Source organism: Hydra vulgaris, chromosome 07, assembly GCF_038396675.1.
Source record: "Hydra vulgaris chromosome 07, alternate assembly HydraT2T_AEP".
Taxonomy (NCBI): domain Eukaryota; kingdom Metazoa; phylum Cnidaria; class Hydrozoa; order Anthoathecata; family Hydridae; genus Hydra; species Hydra vulgaris.
In genome coordinates, this window is record NC_088926.1 from 30,901,765 (window position 1) to 30,924,007 (window position 22,243).

The window sequence follows — 22,243 nt, forward strand, 5'->3', positions numbered from 1 at the left end:
ATCAAACTTACCATGGCATGTTTTGGAATGTTCAGTTGCACCCGAACTGGACCATTTTTCTTTTAAGCTGTTTTTCTAGTGTTCAATACATCTCGATATCACCTTTTTAGTTTCATCAATGTATATCGAACCGCATGAACATTTTAGCTGGTATACGCCAGGGTTTGTGTTTAGTGATAGTTTAGTTTTATTGTTGCAAAAAATATTTGTTTTTAATTGGGAGTTGATGAGGAAATAACCTTTATGTTTTGTTTTCAAAATTCTTTACGAAGTTTTGGACCAACAATTGGTATCAAAGGTAGTTTTATAAAGTGTTGGGTATCTAATGGTTGACATGTGGTGTTTTTTGAACCGTTTTTAAATAGTCTATAGTAATATTATTTAGAATGTTCTTGTCGTGGCCATTTTCAACAAATATGTCTATTAGAAAATCAATTTCTTTTTGAAGGTGTTTTTGAGAGCAAATTCTTTTTGCACGACATAAAAATCCTTTGAAAAAGCCAATAATAATGTTAAATTAATGTTCGAGTTAGGTTTAGGTTGAACATTTGTAATAGCTTCTTTTCGATGTATTTGAAATTCATAAGCTCCAGAGCCTGTGTTTGTAATATTAATATCTAGGAAATTGAGTTGTTTGACGTCGTTTTCAAGTTCCACTGTGTATTTTATGGCAGGATGTTGTTCATTAAGGATGTTCAGGAACATTTGTTGTTGTTTTATTGAAGCGAAGCGAGCGTGACAATCATCTACATATCTCTTGTAAGTTTTTGGTTCGGATGTATAAACAATTGCTATGTTAAGGGCCTTTCTATATTTTGTAAAAACGCTTCCGCCATAACAACCATTAAAGATAAACCTATAGGACCTGAATTAGGTATTACTCGGATATTGTTTTCATATAAAAAATAGCATATACTTAATGAAAGTTCAATTAGTTGGTGAATGTCTGCAAGAGTAAGTTTAGTTCGAGTTTTTAAGTCATCAATGTCAGCGTTCAATATATCAATAATAAGCGGAATTGCTTCGTCAATGGGTATGGATGGATATAAATTGACTATATCAAATGAAACTTGAACTTCGTTAGGATCTATTATCCATTGCTTAGCTTCATTTACAAAACTATTAGAATTCATAAGTCTACTTTTATTTTTGTTCAGAGTCGGTTGAATAATTTTAACAAGATAATCAGATGTTCCATAAGGTGGTGTGTTAATTGTTGATACAACGGGGCGCATTGGGTAATCTTTTCCTGGTTTGTGAGCTTTAATCATTCCGTAAATTCTTGGTGGGTTACAATCTGATGGATACATTTTAGAGTATGTATTTGTGTCTAGCTTACCTTCTTTTCTTAATTTGCACAATTGTCTATGAAATTTAGTAGTCAATGTGGATGTTGGATCATAATCAATAATTTTGCTATTTATTATTTGTTCTTCTAATTTGAGAGATGCATCATTTTGGTTTAATAATGCGAAACTTGTGCCTTTATCGAAAGGGTATATCTTAATATTAGAATTGTTTTTTAGTTTGTTTATGGAAAGACGTTGTTGCTTAGTTATATTATCTTTTAATTTTAATTTTAGTGAATTTGTTAAAATTTGTGAACAGTTTTGTCGTAGAGTTTCTGCCTGTTTTGGTTTTTTAAGTTTTTCAAGTTGTAAAGCGCAAGTTTCGATATTAGTTATAATATCCATATAAGAAATTTTTTTCTGCAGTGGTACAAAATTTGGATATAAATTGAGTAGCTCAGTTGTTGATTTATCCAGAGTAACATTAGTTTAATTGAGTATAGCAGGTTTAATAACTTGATTGGGAGGATCAAAAGTATTTTTAATAATCGGTGTAATTTGTAATTTATAATATTTTTCTTTCATTTCCATTTTTTTCTTAATATAATGGTAATTTTTTGATTTGTTGGTTATACTATTAATTAACTCATAATCGTGTGCAACGGAACATTCCAAAACATGCCATGGTAAGTTTGATTGGTTGCACCCCAAAACATTACCTGTAGCCCCAGAATATCGAACTCGGAAAATCAGAGAGTCACTCGAAATAAGCAAAGCTAGGGTTCGACAGGAGTTGAGAAATGGTAATGTGGTTCTCAATCGGGATGACGGTGATAACGTGACAACTAAAACCTGGGGGCTATTTTTTAATAAAATCTGCTGACGTCAGTTATTTGAGAAAATTTTTTGCATTTTGTTTTGGCTTTTCAGTGTTATCTTTTTAACGGTTTGTTTTTACTATAACGATTTCTTTGTAACTATTTTATTTATTATACCTGATGACGCTGATCACGATAGATCAGCGAAATATCGAAATAATTATATATTATTAAAAAAAATATATATATTTTAAAAAAAGTTTATACGCAGCCGTATTTATTGAATTCTACCCATATTTTAACGTATAACAAGAAAATGACTTTCAAAGATTATATTAATATATATATATATATATATATATATATATATATATATATATATATATATATATATATATATATATATATATATATATATATATATATATATATATATATATATATATATATATCTGTGTGTGTGATTGCGTGGTAATTTTTGCTTCCTCCCGCTCGCCACCCCTTTCTCTACCGCCTCTCGGTGTCCCTGATTAATGGATTCAATAGTAGAAAATTGTCAACTTTTTATTCATTTTTGATCTGAAAAAATATTTTTTTCAAGTGTTAATACTTGTACACATTGATTATTCACAACATTTAAAGACAAATAATATTTTTCGGTTTTTTTGTAAAACTTGCATGGTATTCTGAATAAGACCTTTGTCATAACTTTTAGCCACAAAATCTGGTACAAGTTTGATATCTATGTATTGATTACTTCTTTAGTTATACCTAGGTATGTGAAGTGCAGCCAGGATTTCTTGGTGATAAAGTGCAGCCAGGATTCCTTGGGAAAAAACTGGCATGAGAACCACATGGATTGGAAATGTTCTTAATCAAAATCATCAGGTTGTGAAAAATTAAAAAACTTAGCAGCTTCTGAGCTAGTCCAGCTCTTTCCTTTTGCTCTACTTGTCTATTTGATACTGAATAAATCAGTAGTGAGGTTAGGTACCAACTATGAAGGACCAGACTTGCATGGAGCTTTCTTTCCCAAGGAATAATTATACGCATATTACGTATGAATAATTATAGCACATTCCTCATCATTTCATAAACTAGCTTAAAAGCATCCAAACCATGTGATGAAGCCAGTGCTATAGCAGAAGACTATAAAAAATATGCTCCATAAAATTATACAATAAAATTGGTTGACAGTTGGAGCATACCTTTCTCATATTTTTTTAACTTTGAATAAATCTTAAAAGTCAGCTGCATTGTAAGCAAGTGTATACATTCAGCCATGATCTTCGCTTGATGGTGGGCACCTGGTCGTTTGAACTCTGGGCACCTGGTTGTTCAAACGAGGTACATGGCCACCAAGGTAAATGACTATTAGCTTATAAGATACTTTATAATCTCCGCTTTGAATACAATCTTGTTTTAAGGCTTTTATGCAGATGTTCTGAGAATCTAACACCCTTCTACCGTATACTCCTATATCTCATATACTCCTATCTGGATTAATTGATAAAAAGTAACGGATCAATATTTTATTTTTTTCCCTCATTTCTGGCAAGATTCTTTGAAAATCTTTATAAATTGCACGTTATGGCAATTTTGTTGAACCTTGAATAACAGCTATTGCGTGGGAAATATGTTTTTAAGATATATGGTGTCTTAAAAGAACAATTTAAAAAAAAAACTGTACAAATTTGCAACACTTTGACAAAATTTTAAAAATGTGTTGTCAAAATATTTAATTACCTACAGAGCAGCTATAGCACAGGTCTTTTAAGAACATGGTTCACCAAAAACTTTATTGGCCCCATTTAATATTTGAGTGTTAGAGGCCGTTATATCTGCACTATAACCAATGACTTGGTCAGTGAGCTCATAATACTCTAAAATCTAAGGTTTTATTGACCTGTAAAGATGATAAACTGAGAGCTAGTCTTCCTAAAGTTTTATATATATATTGGTGAGTTTTATAGTGTTCGACCAGTTTTGTATTAAAATGAATCAGGATTTAATTTAATTTTTAAATTTTGTCCCTATTTTCATCTCTGACTACTCCAGCTTCATTTTCAATTACAATCTTTTTGTTTCTATGTAGACTACTTTTTAATACAGGAACTGTATTTAGATCAACACCACTTATCTTGAAAATTGAGGCCAGAAGTGTAGTTTCAGCTTGTACCTTGTCAAGAAAAGAACCAACTTTTCAAGAACATCGTTTATTGAAAGTTCCATTTAAAGATTGAGATCTTTAAATGGAACTTTCAATATAAAATCTTTTATCCTTTTTATGTCTTCTATAACTTTTTCCTTTTTGTTTTTCTTTTTCATGTTTTACTTCCTTACCCATAGTTTCATATGTAACATTCGTTTTTCCCAAACCTACGATTCTTTCATGAAAAAATTTGGCTTTCTCAAAGTTTACCATTTTACCTATGAATTCTCTCTTCAGGAACTTAATATCTTCTGTCTTTCGCTTATTTGTCTCTATTTTTGTCATCTTTTATAAGTACTAAGACTTTATATTTGTTTTAAAATACAGCTGCCATTAATATTATGCTTTTACCTAGAAATAGCTTTTCCAAATAACAACCTCTGAGGATCTGAGGATACTTGTCCGACAAAAGAAAACTAATTTATTTTTACGCGGTAACAAGTTATCGTGCCAATGTGCATATCAAAATTTATCGTTAAGTCAGGATTTAAATCATTTTCTGTGAATTTTTATTTATGCTTAATTTTATGTTTTATTTTTAAGTGTACATAGTTTTGTGTGTGTTAGACATGATTATTTATTTATTAATGTATTATTATTTTATTACTTATTTTTATTACTTAATAATGTATATAAACACTAACGGATATAGCTTTAGTTTATAATGTATATCAACATATATAAACACTAGCTGATATAGTTTTAGTTTATAATGTATATCAACATATATAAACACTAACTGATATAGTTTTAGTTTATAATGTATATCAACATATATAAACATTACCTGATATAGCTATAGTTGCAGAGAAGTGTACATACATCGATTGATATAGTCATTAGCGCAGTTAAATTTACATATGTTGATATACATTTGGGTTTTAGTTTAGACATTACCCATGGTTGATTAAAAAGTTAATTGTTTGCGTCTTGTCTGTCTACACTGCACAGTGGGAACATTCCATCGAAATGAAATGTCCTCTCAATTCGTGGCCACAAGTATAATCGTTATATTTATGCGGATATTAAGCCTTAAATAAGTAAAATAGAAACCTGTGATTTAATATTTTTTCTTAAAAGTCTAAAAAACAGTTAGGGAAAAATGGGGTAAGATTGAGAATGGGGCAAGATGGCTATTCATATTACAACTCAATAAAAAACTTAAAAATGGGTGAAAACAAAACTATACTTAAATTTTGTATTTTAAAACGCCAATTGGTTTTTTTAAATACTATTAACGCAATTTTATACGCATAAGTTTACTTTTTGAGTTTAAAAAAAGTACCTCAGTTTCTTTTATTCATCGATGGTTTCCTTCGGGTGTACTTTTTTAGGAATTTTTTTTTGCGATGCGTGTTTATTTTGTGTTACTTTAGTTAGAGTAGTTGGTAGTTTTAACGTTATATGAAATTAGAGGCAGAAATTGCATAATAAGTCATATTTTCCACGCGTGGTCGTCACGCGACCAGATGACAAATTTATGAACTTTTTATTTTTATTTCAAATTTTTCCAATCGCAAACTAAAAATTTATGCAGGCAATAAATAACTTTGATAAAATAAACATACTGACAAAGTATTATAGACATTGTGCAAACTCCAAACTTTAGTATGCTTATTGCTCCTCCCTACATTCTTTAACGGAGTTTTGTATAACTTCTATAACAATGTTATTTCACTTTACCCATTTTAAAAGCCCAGATAGGGGTTCTATGAAAAGATTGTGGTGACTCCGGTCATCCGCATCTACTGTTAGCCCCTGTCTGTTTACATGAATTCTTTACCTGCGGTCAAGGGACGTAAAAAAGACGCCTTTCAAACGTCTTTTGAACGATTTGGACGTTTTTTAAACGTTTAAAAAACGTCTTTTTTACTTCCCGTGCCCACTGGGTTTTTTTATTTTATGCAAACATTTCTTTGTATTTGAAAACGTTTCTTTGTATTTAACTTTTTTAATTGTATGAACAGCAAAATATATTGGTAAAAAAAAAAAAAAAAAGGAAGGGCAATTAGTTAATAAAAACATTTTTTTTTATTTAAGTATAATTTCATCCACAGGTTTTTTACTTTTGTTTAATAATTATTTATTAGCATACATTTAATATTGGTGGTAGACAAACATTCTTATCACCAATATTAAATTTTATGTAGAATATAGAATATTTGATATTTATGATTATCATTTTATATATAAAATAATAAATATAATTATAATTATCATTTTATATATAAAATAATAAATATAATTATAATTATCATTTTATATATAAAATAATAAATATAATTTTAATTATCATTTTATATATAAAATAATTTAATTATAATAAAAGGGTTAGTGTACACTCTAACCCTGTGAAAGGGTTAGTGTATACTCTAACCCTGTAAAAAAAAATTTTTTGTTTAAATTTTTTACAGACATACATATATAGATAAAGTATGCAAATGGTATTTGATATTGCAATAACTCAGTTTGATTAGGTGGAGTATGGAGTATATACTAGAATGGATTTCAATAAATGTTTATGCGTAAAACGTGACTCGTTTTTTACGGACTTACTTAAGGAGTGCCAGAAAAACACGCCTAATCAAATTGAGTTATTGCAATATCAAATACCATTTGCATTTATTAATTTTTTTTGAGGGTAAAAAATATTATCCTCTTCAAAAAAAAAATTATTAAACCATTAGCAAAAATTTACTATAGGGGAAAATGCAGTTTTTCTTCAATTTCCGAAAATTTTATTTGATGAACTCCCGCCTTTTTAACATTCACCGATTCATATGGCCAATTCCATAGTTCAGTGACGCATCATGCGGAGAGATTTTCTTTAATAAAAATTTTTCTATAACTTAAAAAAAAATTTTTATTACTCTAAAAAAAATTAATGAAGACCTTGCAAATATTAAACTCTGTCCAACATCCAACCCAGACCAACTATGGAGTATCTTTTTCAATAAACTTAAAACTACTATCAACAATAATATCCCAAAATCTAACTTTAATAATAAAAAACGCTCAAAGTGGATTGACTTTCAAATAATCAACGAACTTAAATTTAAACGAGAGAAATATCGTCAATATATATTGAACAGAAATGAAGAAACATATAATGAGTACCGCATTTCACGAAACAAAGCAAAAACTGCGTGCAGAAAAGCAATTTTTAACAAAGTACTTGAGAGTGGATCAATACCCCAAATATGGAAAGACGCAACAATTACACCCATATTCAAAAAAGGAGACAGATCAAAAGCACTTAATTATAGACCTATCAGTATAACTTGTACTTTAATAAAAATCTTTGAAAAAATTATAAAAAATCATATTATGACACACCTGATTAAAAATAACTTATTAAGTCCACACCAATATGGATTTCGTCCAGATCATTCCTGCTTAACTAACCTTTTAACTGTAATTAATTATTGGACGTCATCACTTGATAATAATATTCCCATCGACAACATTTATCTTGATTTTGAAAAAGCCTTTGACAAAGTTCCACATAAATTTCTTATTTCGAAACTTAAAGCTTATGGTATAAATGGATCAATACTATATTGGATTAAAAACTTTTTGAAAAACCGTAGACAAAGAGTTGTTGTTAATGGAAATTATTGAAACTGGGTACCCGTTGAAAAAAGAAATTTTTAAACACGAAATTGATCTCTTCCATCGTGGAAATAGCCATATATATAATGCCACGTACTTTTCGAAACCCGAAAACGTTGAAAACTATATATTGTTGATTTCAATATATAGTTTTCAATATTTATTCAATATTTGAAATAATTTTTTTTCTTTCTAGTTAATGCTTAGAAGCAAATAAATAGTAAAAACTAAAAGATGAACGATTAAAAATTAAAAACTTTCAATCTTCTTCTAAAATAAAATTTGATTTATTTAGTTTAAAAAATTATTGAAAAATGTTCCTTAAAATCGAAAACTGAAAACTGTTTCTTGAATTTTAATATGGATAAAAATTATAAACCGAGAAATCTTTTAAGTTAAGATACTTAAATTCAATCATATTACTCATTTCTTTATTGCCATATTAGTTATGCTAACACTAACCCATAATGTAAATAAAAGTATAGTAGAATCTCTTAATCGTCAACAGAAGCATATTGTACGTCTTATAAACTTTAAAGACCGTTTTATTCATGCCAGGTCTCTTTTACTTAAAATGAATATTCTTAATGTAAATCAGCTTAATGCTTATAATGTTATTTGCTTTATTTATAATACTCAACTTATCCTTTTTATAATTTATACTCACATAAAAAAACAAATACTATCTTCGAAATGAATATTTTATCCGACAACCTTTTTCGCATACAAATTTTGGCAGATCTCATATTGAGGAGCTTTTTTAAGGATCAAAATAGTTTTAAAATATTTTGATTTTTCTCAAGAGTGGAAAATACATCACATGCTTCCATATTTTTAATTTTTATAAATTAAAATACTTTAAATTTACTTCTTAGTATTTACATATAATATATGTAATTGAAATGCTGTTGAGATAAAGCACCAGGCAATATCTATGACAGCAAACACAATAGTTGTCTAAAAATTTAACTGCAAACTGTTTTTCTTGTTCAATATTATCTGCAAGTCAATCAGTTAAAGTCTGGATTTAAACGCTTTGACTGAAACAGATTTCGCCCAGTAGACACACGACGTTATTTCAACGTTGATTTACGGTTGATTTTTAGTCGCAACGTCATATAACCAAAAATCAACATTTTATCAACGTTGAAAATTCGTTGAAAACGATCAACTTAACGCGACGTTAAATCAACGTTAATTCAACGTCTATATTATGACTTCCACCGTTCGTTTTGCATTTTGAGAACTCAAATACGCATGCGTGACTTTACGGGTCATTGATTAGGCCATCGCCATTTCATAAGGTTTTGAGTTTGTCAATTTAACGATACCACATTACTTAATTTGCGATGCATTAGTGATAAATATTAAATAGATTTTTTTTTTTTATTTCATCAGTGTGTATATATATATATATATATATATATATATATATATATATATATATATATATATATATATATATATATATATATATATATATATATATATATATATATATATATATATATATATATATATATATATATATATATATATATATATATATATAGAACTCTTATATGTTGTCAGAAAGTTTTTTTTCATACTTTGTTGACAAAAAGTAAAAATTAAAATTCTAGACCGGAATTTTTTTTTAATTAATTGGTAGACTGCCTGCCCCAACCAAACCCTCAGTCGATGTAGCAACACTCCGTTGCGAGTCAGGCTAAAAGATAGTAGATGTAGCAGCACTCCGTTGCGAGTCAGGTTATTTGTCAGTCGATATAGCAGCACTCCGTTGCGAGTCAGGCTATTTGTCAGTCGATGTAGCAGCACTCCCTAGCGAGTCAGGCTAGATAGTCGATGTAGCAACACTCCGCGCATGATTTACAGTAAAAAAAAATAAAAATAAAAACATTTTATTAAAAAAAATAAAAATAAAAACATTGTTTATATTGTTAAAAACATTCAGAATGTTTTTAAAAACATTCTCTCAATTAAATTTGCGTTTTTGGGGTTTTTTTAAAAAACGATTAATTTGTAATTCGTCGTTTAAAAAATCGTTTAGTGATTTTTTTAATTATTTATTATTTACTATTATGTATTTCGCCGATAAGAAAAGTTTACAAGTTTATACAATACAAATATATAAATACATGGCTGGGGCAAGAAGAAGACAAGTTCTGTCTTATCACCAAGCCCCTTTAAATAAAAATGTCAATAATAAAAGTACAAAACAAAGTAACACTTTAAATAAACGTTAAACAAAACGTTGCGTTAAAATAAAATAACGATAAATAAAAACTAAAAAACATTTTACGCTAAATTACAGTGTAATATATCCAAAAGTATACGAAGATTTTTTAATTAATTATTTTAATTAAATTATTTTTTTTCCTAACTGGTTTTAGATTTATCAACCTTTTGAATTTAAATCATAAAATAACAGATAATACACGAACAACAAACAAACAAAAAAAAAACAAAAAAACATTTTTTTAAAACATTTTTGTATCATGTGTCTTTTATATCTGTAAAGTTTATTATATCAGATAAAAAACAACGTCATTATGTACAAATTGAACTGTATATAGAATATATATTTAAACCATATTTATAAAGAAATAGACAAACGTGATTACTCCTAATCAAAGGCTTCAGAAAATTTTTATTCGTTGTCATTTATTAAAAGCTTTTGCTTAAGTTTGTTTTTAAATTGTTTAATAGAAGAAATAGTTTTTAACTCATTATTTAAAAGCATGTTCCATAGTTTAGGACCTCTGTTAGCAATTGAGAACTTAGTAACAGAGTAATAGGTTTTAGGTTGAACATAATTGTTTTCTGAAAATCGTGTTAGGTATAGATGATATATTTTTTCCAAAAAAGAGTTAAATAAAATAGGTGCTATTTTTTTATTAACTTTGAACATAAAAATAAGAATTTGATAAAGATTTAGTTGAAATACGTTGAGAATATTAAATTTAATGAATAGAGGTTTAGAGTGTGAGAAACGATCTACGTTTCCAATAATTCTTAAGGCATGCTTTTGTTGAATTAATAGTTTATTTATTTTAGTTACGTTAGTGCTACACCAGGCAACGTTTGCATAACTTAGGTAGCTATGAATAAATGAAAAATAAATGTATTTTAAACAGGTTTTATTTAATAACTGCTTAGCTTTGTAAAGTAGACCAATATTTTTCGAAATTTTATTTTGAATTATATTTATGTGCTCCTTCCAACTCACATTTTCATCAATAACAACACCAAGAAATAACAATGAACGCTCTCTTATTATACAAGAATTATTTACAACTAAAATTGGAAGATTTAATGGGATGAGTCTCTTTTCATGAAGACGATGGAAGAAAGTATATTTTGTTTTTTTTATGTTTATGGATAATTTATTTGCTATAAACTATTCACTTAGTTTTTCAAGCTCTTTGTTTACTGTTTCAAATAAAGAATTAATATCCTTATCAGAATAAAATAAGTTGGTGTCGTCTGCAAATAGGATTGAATTTATGATACTTGAAAATTTATTTAAGTCATTTATATAAATGAGGAATAAAAGGGGCCCTAAAACTGATCCTTGTGGGATGCCGCAGGAAATTGTCGCTAAATCCGTTTTACTATCATTAAACGACATGTACTGTTTCCTGTTTTCTAGATAACTAAGATTTGCAAGATTATGACTGTAGTAGTTTAAGCGATTCCCAGGTGAAATCTGAAGTGGTAGGTTTCTTTAAACCATTATTTTTATTTTTGGTTATATTTTAGGAATTAGTTTTTTTTTTTTTTTTTTTTAACATTTTGTTAATCTACTTGTAACTTTTTATAAGTGTACTTTATAAATGTGATGATGAAATAAATGTGAATTATTTTCTTAAACCTCTAGGTTAACAAACTTTCTAAAATTGGAGGTGAAACTATTTAAAAAAATACAAAAAATGTGATGAAAAGGTTAGTTGCTAAGAAAGTTATTTTAAATATATGGGTTTAATTTAACCTTAGGAAGTTCAAATTTATGTGTATGTATATTAGGGTGGGGCATAAAACACCAAAGTCAATAAAAAAAATACCATAATAATTTTTCTGGTTCCTTTTGATATGTGTATTAAAAAAATGTAATTTTTTTTTTTTTATGGGTACCCCTATGGTCGGTCCCAGCAGTCCGAAAATTAGAAAATTTATTATTTTTGTAAATAATAAAGGGGGCATGGTCACTTACAAATATTTTAAAGATATCTCAAGGGTTATTTTTGTAGCCTGATATATCTATTTTTAGATTATGTTTTGTTTTATTGCAAAAGATGATTGAAATGATCAGAACTAACAATTTAAATACATGATGTTTTTTTTTGGGAGGTGGGGGGGGGGGCGTATATATTTTTTCCTACGTATTTTAAATAAAAAATATTTTTACATTTGCATTTATTTTTTAAAGAAAGATTATTTTCAAGTTTTCAACCAAGATTTTTTTTCTGTTGTCTGAAATTTTAGACGATGATCTGCAACAACTAATAAATTAGCTTGGCTATCTTTTCTGAAAGTTTAAATGAAGTCTAGACCAAGTTTAATAGCACGTTCTGCACTATCATTTACAACAAGAAGACCAGTGACATAATTTTTAAATCTAATATAACCCAAAAATTTTTCCCAGTTTGATGAACTGATTTTAAGCCATTCTGTCTCATGTAATGTCATTTTTAATAAATCAAATAAAAACCAGCTTTCAGGACCAATAAAATCTTCAATATTTTTTTTTTTTTTTTTTCATTGTCAGTAAAAATTTTGGAATTAAGTTTCCCCATCTTATAACTGGTGGGCTTTGGTGTTTGAGCTAATTTAAGAGCTAATTTTTGTAGCTGATCTACAGATAAACATTTATCAGCAAGACACATAACCACAAATCTTTCATTTAAATACCAATTGTGCTTTTTAAGTGATTTCAGTACTGCTTCTGCTGGTTTAAAACTGAATTCAGAATATTGTATCATTTCATTAATAGCTTTTAGATTTAAAGAAGGTGCTATGGCAGGGATAGGAGCTTTAATAAACCATGGAGCATAAAATAGTGCTGTAAATGAAGCAATTTCATTAATAAACTTTCCCTCTTGCAATGATATTATGTTAGGACATAAGTTAATGAATTGTGGCTGAAGAAGATCATATCTTAAATAATAAACTCCCTCTGACATTAACCTGGCATGAACTGCTAATTGTTTAAAATACTGGTAGTCATGTCTTAGAAATATATCATTATCTAGGCAAATTTGAAGGAATGTTAATGATTCAGAAGCCTAAATTAAAAAAAACTTTATTATTAGAACTTATAATTAAACACATTAATCTAAATAAGACAAATAAACCAACCTGCTTTTCCACAAAAGATACAATTTTTTTTTCTGAGTCAAATCTCTTTAGGTTTATTTATTTATCTTATTATTACTATTATCTTATTATTTAGGTTTATTTATTTATCTTCTTTTCAAGAATCGATTTCCAATTACCCCTCAGCCTATCAAATAACTAAGTCTTTGGTCCACTTGTTTTACCACCAGTAAGAACATTTGAAAAGTCCTAATATATATTTATTTCAAATCATTTAAATAAATTTTATTAATAAAGCATTTAATTCATCAATAAATATTCATAGTTAAATATATAAATAAATATAAAAATATTGTATGATTTTTTCAATATTTACCTTTATATGTAATTCATAAACGTGATGACGACAAGCCATCCAAATTAAAGCTTTTACTCTCCACTGCTCAATTAGAGTACAGACTCCTTTTAACCAACCAGTATTTGTAACTGTGGTGTCAAAGGACAGACAATCAACATAGTCAAATAGCTCTCAGTCTTGTAAAGTTTTTTTGATTACTTTCCCAGGAGACTCAGCAGTGCCATCTTTCACAATTAAAATACCCAAAAGTTGGGATTCTGAGAGATCTGGTGAACTGATTAGTACAGCTACTCTTTCAACTTTTTCTTTACCAAGTTCTTTCATTTTAACATAATTTTTCAAAATTATGTTAAAATGAAAGTAAGACTCTTACCCTCAAAATGCACAGTAAGACTCTTACCCTTTGCCAATGTAATAAAGTTGTCATTAATATTACAGGCAGTTTTTCTTATACTTAATTTTTTCTACCTCAAAATACTTCGTTTAGAAATAGAAAAATCATCTGTCGTTCCAGAACTATTATTTATAAGAGAAGCAAGAGTTGCACTCAGTGCAGTCGAACTTATTCCATATCGTGATGCTGTTGGAGCTAAAGCTTTTCCTATATTTTTTGGAATAATAAGAGGAACAACATTAGATTTTCTAATTTTTCTAGATGGCTGTAGATACTCTTCATCTTGGTTATCATCTAAAGTATTCAAAATTTTTGTTGTGTTTTCATATTTCTCATTAACTAACTCTTTCTGTTTTCTTACGGACTCTTTTGTTCTTTGATTTTTTATTTTCACTTCTCTTTTTGTTTTGTCTTTTACAAACTTTTGTGAAATTTTATCGTTACCTAACATTTTCTGAACACGCGCTTCTTTCTGGTTGTTAAGAAAATCTGCATCTTCTGTTCTAGTTTTTATATCTTTAGTTTTATCTTTCATAATAATACCTTCACATATCTTTTGACTTACATCAAATACCTCCTCTAGCATTCTTGAAAACTGTTCTCTTTTTAAAACTAAATTTGTACTTAAACGGTTCCTGTGTTTGTTTAAATCTTTTCTCTTCTTTTCCAAGTCAACAATCTTGTCTCTAAAACAAATGTAGAAGAATGCATTAAAATTAATGTAATTTATTATAAATATATAAAATTGTATGACTTTATAATTGTTACTTATATAACATAAATTTGAAATTGGATTAAACTAAATATTAAAGTTATTTTAATTTTATAAAAACCTGATATGCTTGTCAGTATCAATAGAAGGAATTCCTGCTTTTTGCCATATTTTCTTCACCTCATAAACAACAATTTTGGAGACAACTGCCTATTTCAGCACATTGTGCAGTAAAGAAATCACCAAGAGGGCATGAAGCTATACTAACTGAGGAAATGTTTGGAAAATCAGCCCTTAGTATAAGATCTCTGTAATGGTAATACTGCAATGCAGTTTTTTTAGTTGGCTATTGTGTATTAGCTATTGTTCCAATTCTTTTTCCAACAAGACAAGTTTCACGATGAGATATTTTTCCAAAACTATTGCCTGTTGACATTATTTTTATTTACACTAAGATAAAAATTTTAAAAATTACTGATTTTTTTAACTTAACCCTCCCCCCCTACCTCCCAAATATAAACATCTTGTATTTAAATGGGTAGGGCTGACCATTTCCATCATTTTTTGCAATAAAACAAAACATAATCTAAAAAAAGATATATCAGGCTACAAAAATAACCCTTAAGATATCTTTAAATTATTTGTAAGTGACCCTGCCCCCCTTATTATTTACAAAAATAATAAATTTTCTAATTTTCGGACTGCTGGGACCAACCATAGGGGTACCCATAAAAAAAAAAAAATTACATTTTTTTAATACACATATCAAAAGGAACCAGAAAAACTATTATGGTATTTTTTTTATTGACTTTGGTGTTTTATGCCCCACCCTAATGTATATACATAAATTTGAACTTCCTAAGGTTAAATTAGGAAGTTCAAATTTATTAATTTAGAATTATTTTAGAACATACACACATATATATATATATATATATATATATATATATATATATATATATATATATATATATATATATATATATATATATATATATATATATATGTGTGTGTGTGTGTATGTATATATATATATATATATCTATATATATATATATATATATATATATATATATATATATATATATATATATATATATATATGTGTATGTATATATATATATATATATATATATATATATATATATATATATATATATATATATATATATATATATATATATATATGAAATGTTTTCCATACGTACAAGTTTATAAATATATATAATATATTCGATTTTTAGGCTTTTTTAGCCATCACTTATACAAAAATTAAAAAAAGTTTCCAAAAAATTTAAAACTAAAAAATAAAAAGCAACTCAGATGAAAGCAAATTAAGAGGGAAAAATAAGGGGGGGGGGGAATGTTCCGGACTTTTTCCGCAAACAATTTTTCGGATTTTTCAAATTTGACCTGGATGATCTATTATATACATGTATAATTTTTAAAATTGACCTATTTTTAGAAAAAAAAAGTCATTGAATTTTTGAAATTTTAAAACCATTCGGAATTCCGCGGTATACGCGGTGCCATTGGGCTACCTAACCTGATATTGTATCAAAGTTTAATGTATTTATAAAAATAATAACTTTTTGTTGTAGGTTGATGACCAATAGTTTACAATCAAAGTTCAACATAGCTGGCGGCAAGGGTAAAGAGAAATTTGAAGGCACAAACATTTGTAAGGTTGTTTTTGGTAAGTCATGAGTAATGTTATCTGCTATTGAAAAACACAATTTGATGCTTTGGTGCTGCTTTAATTTAAAGTTCTTGCTGTATTTGTTGCAAATTACTCAGGCAATACCTTTTTTTATAGAGAGCGTCATGTTTAGTAAAGCGACTGCTACGGTTGCTGAAGTCAGAACAGAAATCATGAGTTTGTTGAAATATGCACCCGACAGATCCAAAGGTGGTGGTCGGTGCGTAAATGAAGATTCAAATATGTTAATATAAAATGTATAGATAAAATGTTAACATTCTATCTATTTAAACTCCCTTAAAATAATTTTTTGAACATGAAATACACTACTTTTAGCGCAAAATATTGGTTTTTTATTGTCTTATTTTATCGCAATCCAAGTCGAGACAATTTAACATGTTAACGATGACAATTTAACATGGCTGCAGCCTATTGGATATAAGTTATATCCAATAGGCTGTATAATTTTTATCAAATGACCAAAATTTAACGTTGAAATTAGGTTGTTTGAACGTTGCTCTAACGTCTTATCGACAATATATCAACCATCTATGGTTGATATCTTGTCGATAAGACGTTAAAACAACGTAATTTCAACGTTGAACTTTTAATTTTCATTTTATCGAAGTTGAAATATGGATGATATGTAGTCGATAAGACGTTAGAACAACGTTGAAACAACGTTTTCATCGACGTTGTTTCAACGTCGTGGTTTTCAACGTCGGATTTTGTTTCCAATTCCACCAAATTTCAACGTTATTTCAACATTGCCTTTCGTTGGTTTGCGACATTGTTTCAACGTTATTTCAACGTCATTGTACCCACTGGTTCACTACCGATTCCGGTAAATTATTCAATTTAAAGACAACCCTGTTTGTAAAGAAGCGTTGTCTACTTAAACAATTTTTAACAAACTCTGATTTAACTCGATGTTTTTAACCTCTTATATTGGATGCTGGACCTGGTGTATTGATTGAATGTGTTCGTGTCTGGACCTTTTTCATATCAATAGACTCAAAACCTTTATATAATTTATATTGTTGTATAAGGTCACCTCTTAGTCTTCGAACTTCTAAAGTTGTTAAATCTAATATTTCTATTCTTTGATTATATTCTTGATGTTTTAATTCTGGTATCAATTTAGCTGCTTTTCTTTGAACTTTTTCAAGTTCTTTGATATCATTTTTATAATAGGGATTCCAAGCTTGAATTGCAAACTCCAAATGAGGTCTAATGTACGTGCAATAAAGCATTTTCATGAGGTATTTATCTTTATACTTAAAAGTATTATTTAATATTGCAAGCATATTGTTTGTAATATATGAATACAATATATGAATATTACATATCTTTTACGTAGTTTATTTTTACTTTCGACGAAAGTTTATATATTAAACACAATAAACGTAACTATGTAGTTGAAAAACAAACCGGTTCTCGATGGCAAGACCTTAAGATCTTTTACAAGATTCCGCATTATTTCTCTTACAAACGTAATCAATGTTGTAAACATTTTATTATGTTATTAAAATTATTATAATTGGACTTGTGTCTTTTTCGAAATGACAGGTTCAATTGTAAAATGGCTAACATTGTTAAACTTTTAAAGAACAAACAAACAAAAAAAATATTTTTTCAGTGATGTGAAAAGCGCACAACAACCATTACATAATAAATAGTAACCATGAAAAAGAAATAAACTGTAAAAACCATTTTGACGAATAAAGACTTCATAATATCAGTTTTTGTCTTTGAGGTCATATAGTTTTATGCTTTCAAGCAATTAAAGACATAGTCAATCTTTAAAAATTCAATAAATAATTTTACAATCAACAATGCTCCTACCTCAGCTAAAACCTGTTTTTTGCAAAAGGCGTTAAACTTTGAAAAATAATATTCTTGATTAATAAAAAACAAATTTAATAACTGTAAATTTTTACAAAATCTATTTCTAAATAAAAAATATACTATGTTATGAAAACTTCAAAAGTTTTCAACCATAAATTATTAGAGGATGAAATTGTGAATATCTTGTTGGAATTTCCTTCCCACGGTTATATTAAAAAAATTACTGATGACTATGTTTTGTATATTTTTAAAATAAACAAAAATGATGTTAGGTTTATTTTGTTTTAGTCTATAAATAAATTTATGGAGGAATGAGACGCAACTTCGTAAATTTAAAATACTCATCGTTGTTATGCAGTCCAAGTGTGCCTACCAATCGAATAAAAAGCTCATTATAGTTGGCTTTTAATATAAATTAGAGATATTAAGATACAGATTTACAGATGTTTATTTATTTTCAAGTTTCATGTTTTTATTTACTAGTTTACATGACACACGTTGATAAAACTTTTTATATGAATTTATGTTTTTAATAAGGTGTAAATAAACGTAAATACGCTCTCTAGTTTTTAGTTTTTGATGACATCAGTCTTTTTAAAAAGAATGTTATGGTTTTACCTCAACAAGAAATCATCCACTGAATTAATAGTTCTGACGTTAACGTATTTTTTTTGGCCTTAATTGTTGTAAATGGTAAAGTAATAATTTATCAAAACTTAATGTTATTTTGTTTTTGAATAATCACTTTATAAATATGTAAGAAAAATCATTTTATGAGGTATATAATATTTTTACTCCAATTTAGCAATCAAGCTAAAAGAGGAAATTTTTTGCTAAAAAGATAGACTTCTTGGAAAAATTATTTTCTGATAAATACAAAAATGGTGTTTTTTATGAAAATACTTCTCTTTTTTTTTAGTACAAAAACGAAGTAAACCCTAATTGAAACATTGAATGGCATATTATGATCAATATTGCATTTTAAAAAGACTTTTTCCGCAATTTTAAAAAGACTTTTTCTTCGCTCGAAAACAAAGCATGAACTCAAAAATGCATCAAGAAACTGATTTATTGATGGTTATCATTATAATTTTTATTTTAGTTGCGTTAATTGTAATTATACGATATATGTGTTGTTGCTTCACCGTGTCGTTTCAAAAAAAAAACGACGCTCTCGTTGAACTCGAAAGCTCAGAACAAAACAGCTACCGTTCTTGCAATTGTTTTTTCTGTCACCTTATTTTTTCTAAGCCGTTGAATGCAAGTCCGTTGGTTTCTGTTAACAACTTTCAACAACGCAGCAAAAATTATCAATTACAAGCGGAATCAAAAAACAAAAACAAAATTGAAACAGAACGTAGCAAGCTATTAACGGAAAACAATGTTTGCATTGTTTGTTTTGAAAATTTAAAGGACGATGATTTACCAATTGTTTTAAAATGTAACCATGGTTATCACAAAAAATGCGTAAGACTTCAAATGGTTGATGAAAAAAAATAAAGTAATAACTATAATGCCGGTAAAAAAAAAAAGGAAATTAAAGTTTATTTATTTTTGAGCCAGGCAAAAGTTAACCTTATAAAAAAGAACATTAAAGCTTACAATTCAAAAATTAACATTCATGTAAATCATGTAATTGCAAATGTCTGTGAAGTCTGAGAAAATTTGCTATCTGAGAAAGTTTGCAATTATCTGTAATTCTTATTGTCTAAACAAAGTTTTATATTTTTCTGTATATTACTTCTAGTTACAATTTAAGTTTTTATATCATATATTGAGTTAACAGTAATGCAACTGAGAAAGAAAGATCTTATCGTCAAAACTATGCAATGGAAATATGAAATTAGACTCTTTTGTGAAAATAAGAACGAGTGGGCACCGGACCTAAAAAAACGTCTTTTGAACGTCAAAAACGTTCAAAAGACGTTCAATGAGATTAAAAGACGTTTAAAAGACGTCTTTTTTACGTTCCGTGCCCACTGGGTATTTGTATACCCTTAGACTTACAATGAGCGGATTAAGTTAACAGACTACAACAAAAATTTAATATTAAAAAAATATTGTCCGTAGTTGATTACTTAATGGAAAAAAATAATAGCTGTTTTATAATAAAACAACAAAATCTATTTTGGGAAAGCGGGGCAAAATGGCGAACGTTTTGAAAGCCCTAAGTTATTGCAAAACTATCAGTCATGAAGCAGTAATGCTTTGTCAGTATGTTCATTTTATTATAATGATTCATTGCCTGCATGAATTTTTAGTTTAAAAGAAGAAAAACTTGAAATAAAAATAAAAATAAAAATTTCATAAGTATGTCATCTGGTCACGTGACCGGGGCAAGATGACTTATTATGCAATTTCTGACTCCAACTTTATGAAAATTTAAAAATTACCAACTAATCTAATTAATGAAACATAAAAAAAAACACGCGTCGAAAAAAAGTATTCTTAAATAAGTTACACTCAAAGGACACCATTCGTTATGAATAACCAAAAGCAAAGTTGTTTTTTTTAAGCGAAAAAAGTAAACTTATGTGTATAAAATTGCATTATTAGTATTTAAAAAAACCATTTGACGTTTTAAAATACAAAGTGTAATTATAGTTTCGTTTTCACCCATTTTTAAGTTTTTTTGTTGAGTTGCTATATGAAAAGCCATTTTGCCCCATTCGCCATCTTGTTCCGCTTTTCCCTAATCTATTTCTTGAATAATTATTTGACTATTTTAACTGACAGTTTAATAACATTGATTACTCGGATTTCAACACTCGGTCTTATAAACTAAACTACATAACTAAAACTAACGTAATTTGTATTTTCATTTGATAATTTTTGCATTTTCAAATTTACATTGAATATTGAAATTGAAAAATTACATCAAGTTTACACAAATAACTTTTTTACATGAAACTAAATCTTCAGCTGACTCAATTTTCCTCTGATTGCATTACTGATTTAGTCAGCCTGGTTATGCGGATTTGCCCGGTTAACCAGACTGACTAAAAAATAATAACGTAAAAAAAATAAAAGTTTACATTGGACTCGGTCTAGTGCGTTTTTTTTGTAAAAAATTTAATTTTAATAGGTAAATATTAAACATGACGAGATCTCGTTTAAGTAAGTCTGGCTAACCAAGCTAGCCCGCCTGTGTTTCATAAAAAATGTTTAAATTTGAGTTACATATAAATAAATTAAAGAGAAGAAGTTTACGTAGTTAAATTTTCAAATTTGATATTAAAAAGTATTAGAACTTTAAACTGTTTCCAATAGGAAACATTCTATCTGGTAGACAATTGATGGGATTTTTCAGGAGGTGACGTGTTATTCTTGGATTGGTAGAATAACTATATATTTTATTTTAACCTAACCCATATTAGTCAATATTTTATTTATTTGGAAAAATAAAACTAGTCTATATTTGTAGTATATAATGATTTGGACAGTGAATTTGGGCTGTGAATTATGCAGTAAAATAAAATTGGGCAATAACTAATTGTGTGATATATTCAATAAAGAAACGGGTGAAGATAGTTTTGTAATATAATGCTTTTTTTTATGATGGAAAAAAAATCTGAAATTGCTTTAAGGTGGCTCACCACTAAAAAAAGCTTTGTCAAATTTTATTATTTTAAATTAAATAAGGTTTTTACTCATAAATTTTATGAGTAAAAAGAGGGAAAAAAGAGAAAGTTTTATTTTGCAACAATTTCAAAAATGTGTTCAAAAAAATAAGTCCAAAAATTGCAAAAATATGTTCAAAATGGAGTAAAATGAGTCATTTCGAACCTAATTTCGATAACTTAAAAAATGATAACTTAAAAACCACTAAAAACTAAAGCTTCATATTTAGTGAAACGTTTTATACGCTTAAAATGAAGGGCCTGAATCAAAATTATTGCCAAAACGTGTTAAAAGTTGTTATTTTTAATTTTTTTCGGAAAAACATCTAAAATTGAAGGATCAGCTGATGAAATAAAACAGAAAA

At 27.7% G+C, this 22,243-nt stretch overlaps 1 protein-coding gene across 1 annotated transcript; it reads right to left on the reverse strand.

Annotated features, from left to right (window-relative positions):
* Positions 1-791: 791 nt before the first annotated feature.
* On the reverse strand, positions 792-1,694 carry LOC136082694 (uncharacterized). Its single transcript, XM_065802114.1, has one exon. It carries the CDS (start codon positions 1,692-1,694, stop codon positions 792-794), a length of 903 nt encoding a protein of 300 aa, XP_065658186.1.
* Positions 1,695-22,243: the final 20,549 nt, after the last annotated feature.

Bases quoted from the DNA above. Each gene is read 5' to 3' on its own strand.
- LOC136082694 (XM_065802114.1), bottom strand. From the start codon at position 1,694: ATGGATATTATAACTAATATCGAAACTTGCGCTTTACAACTTGAAAAA.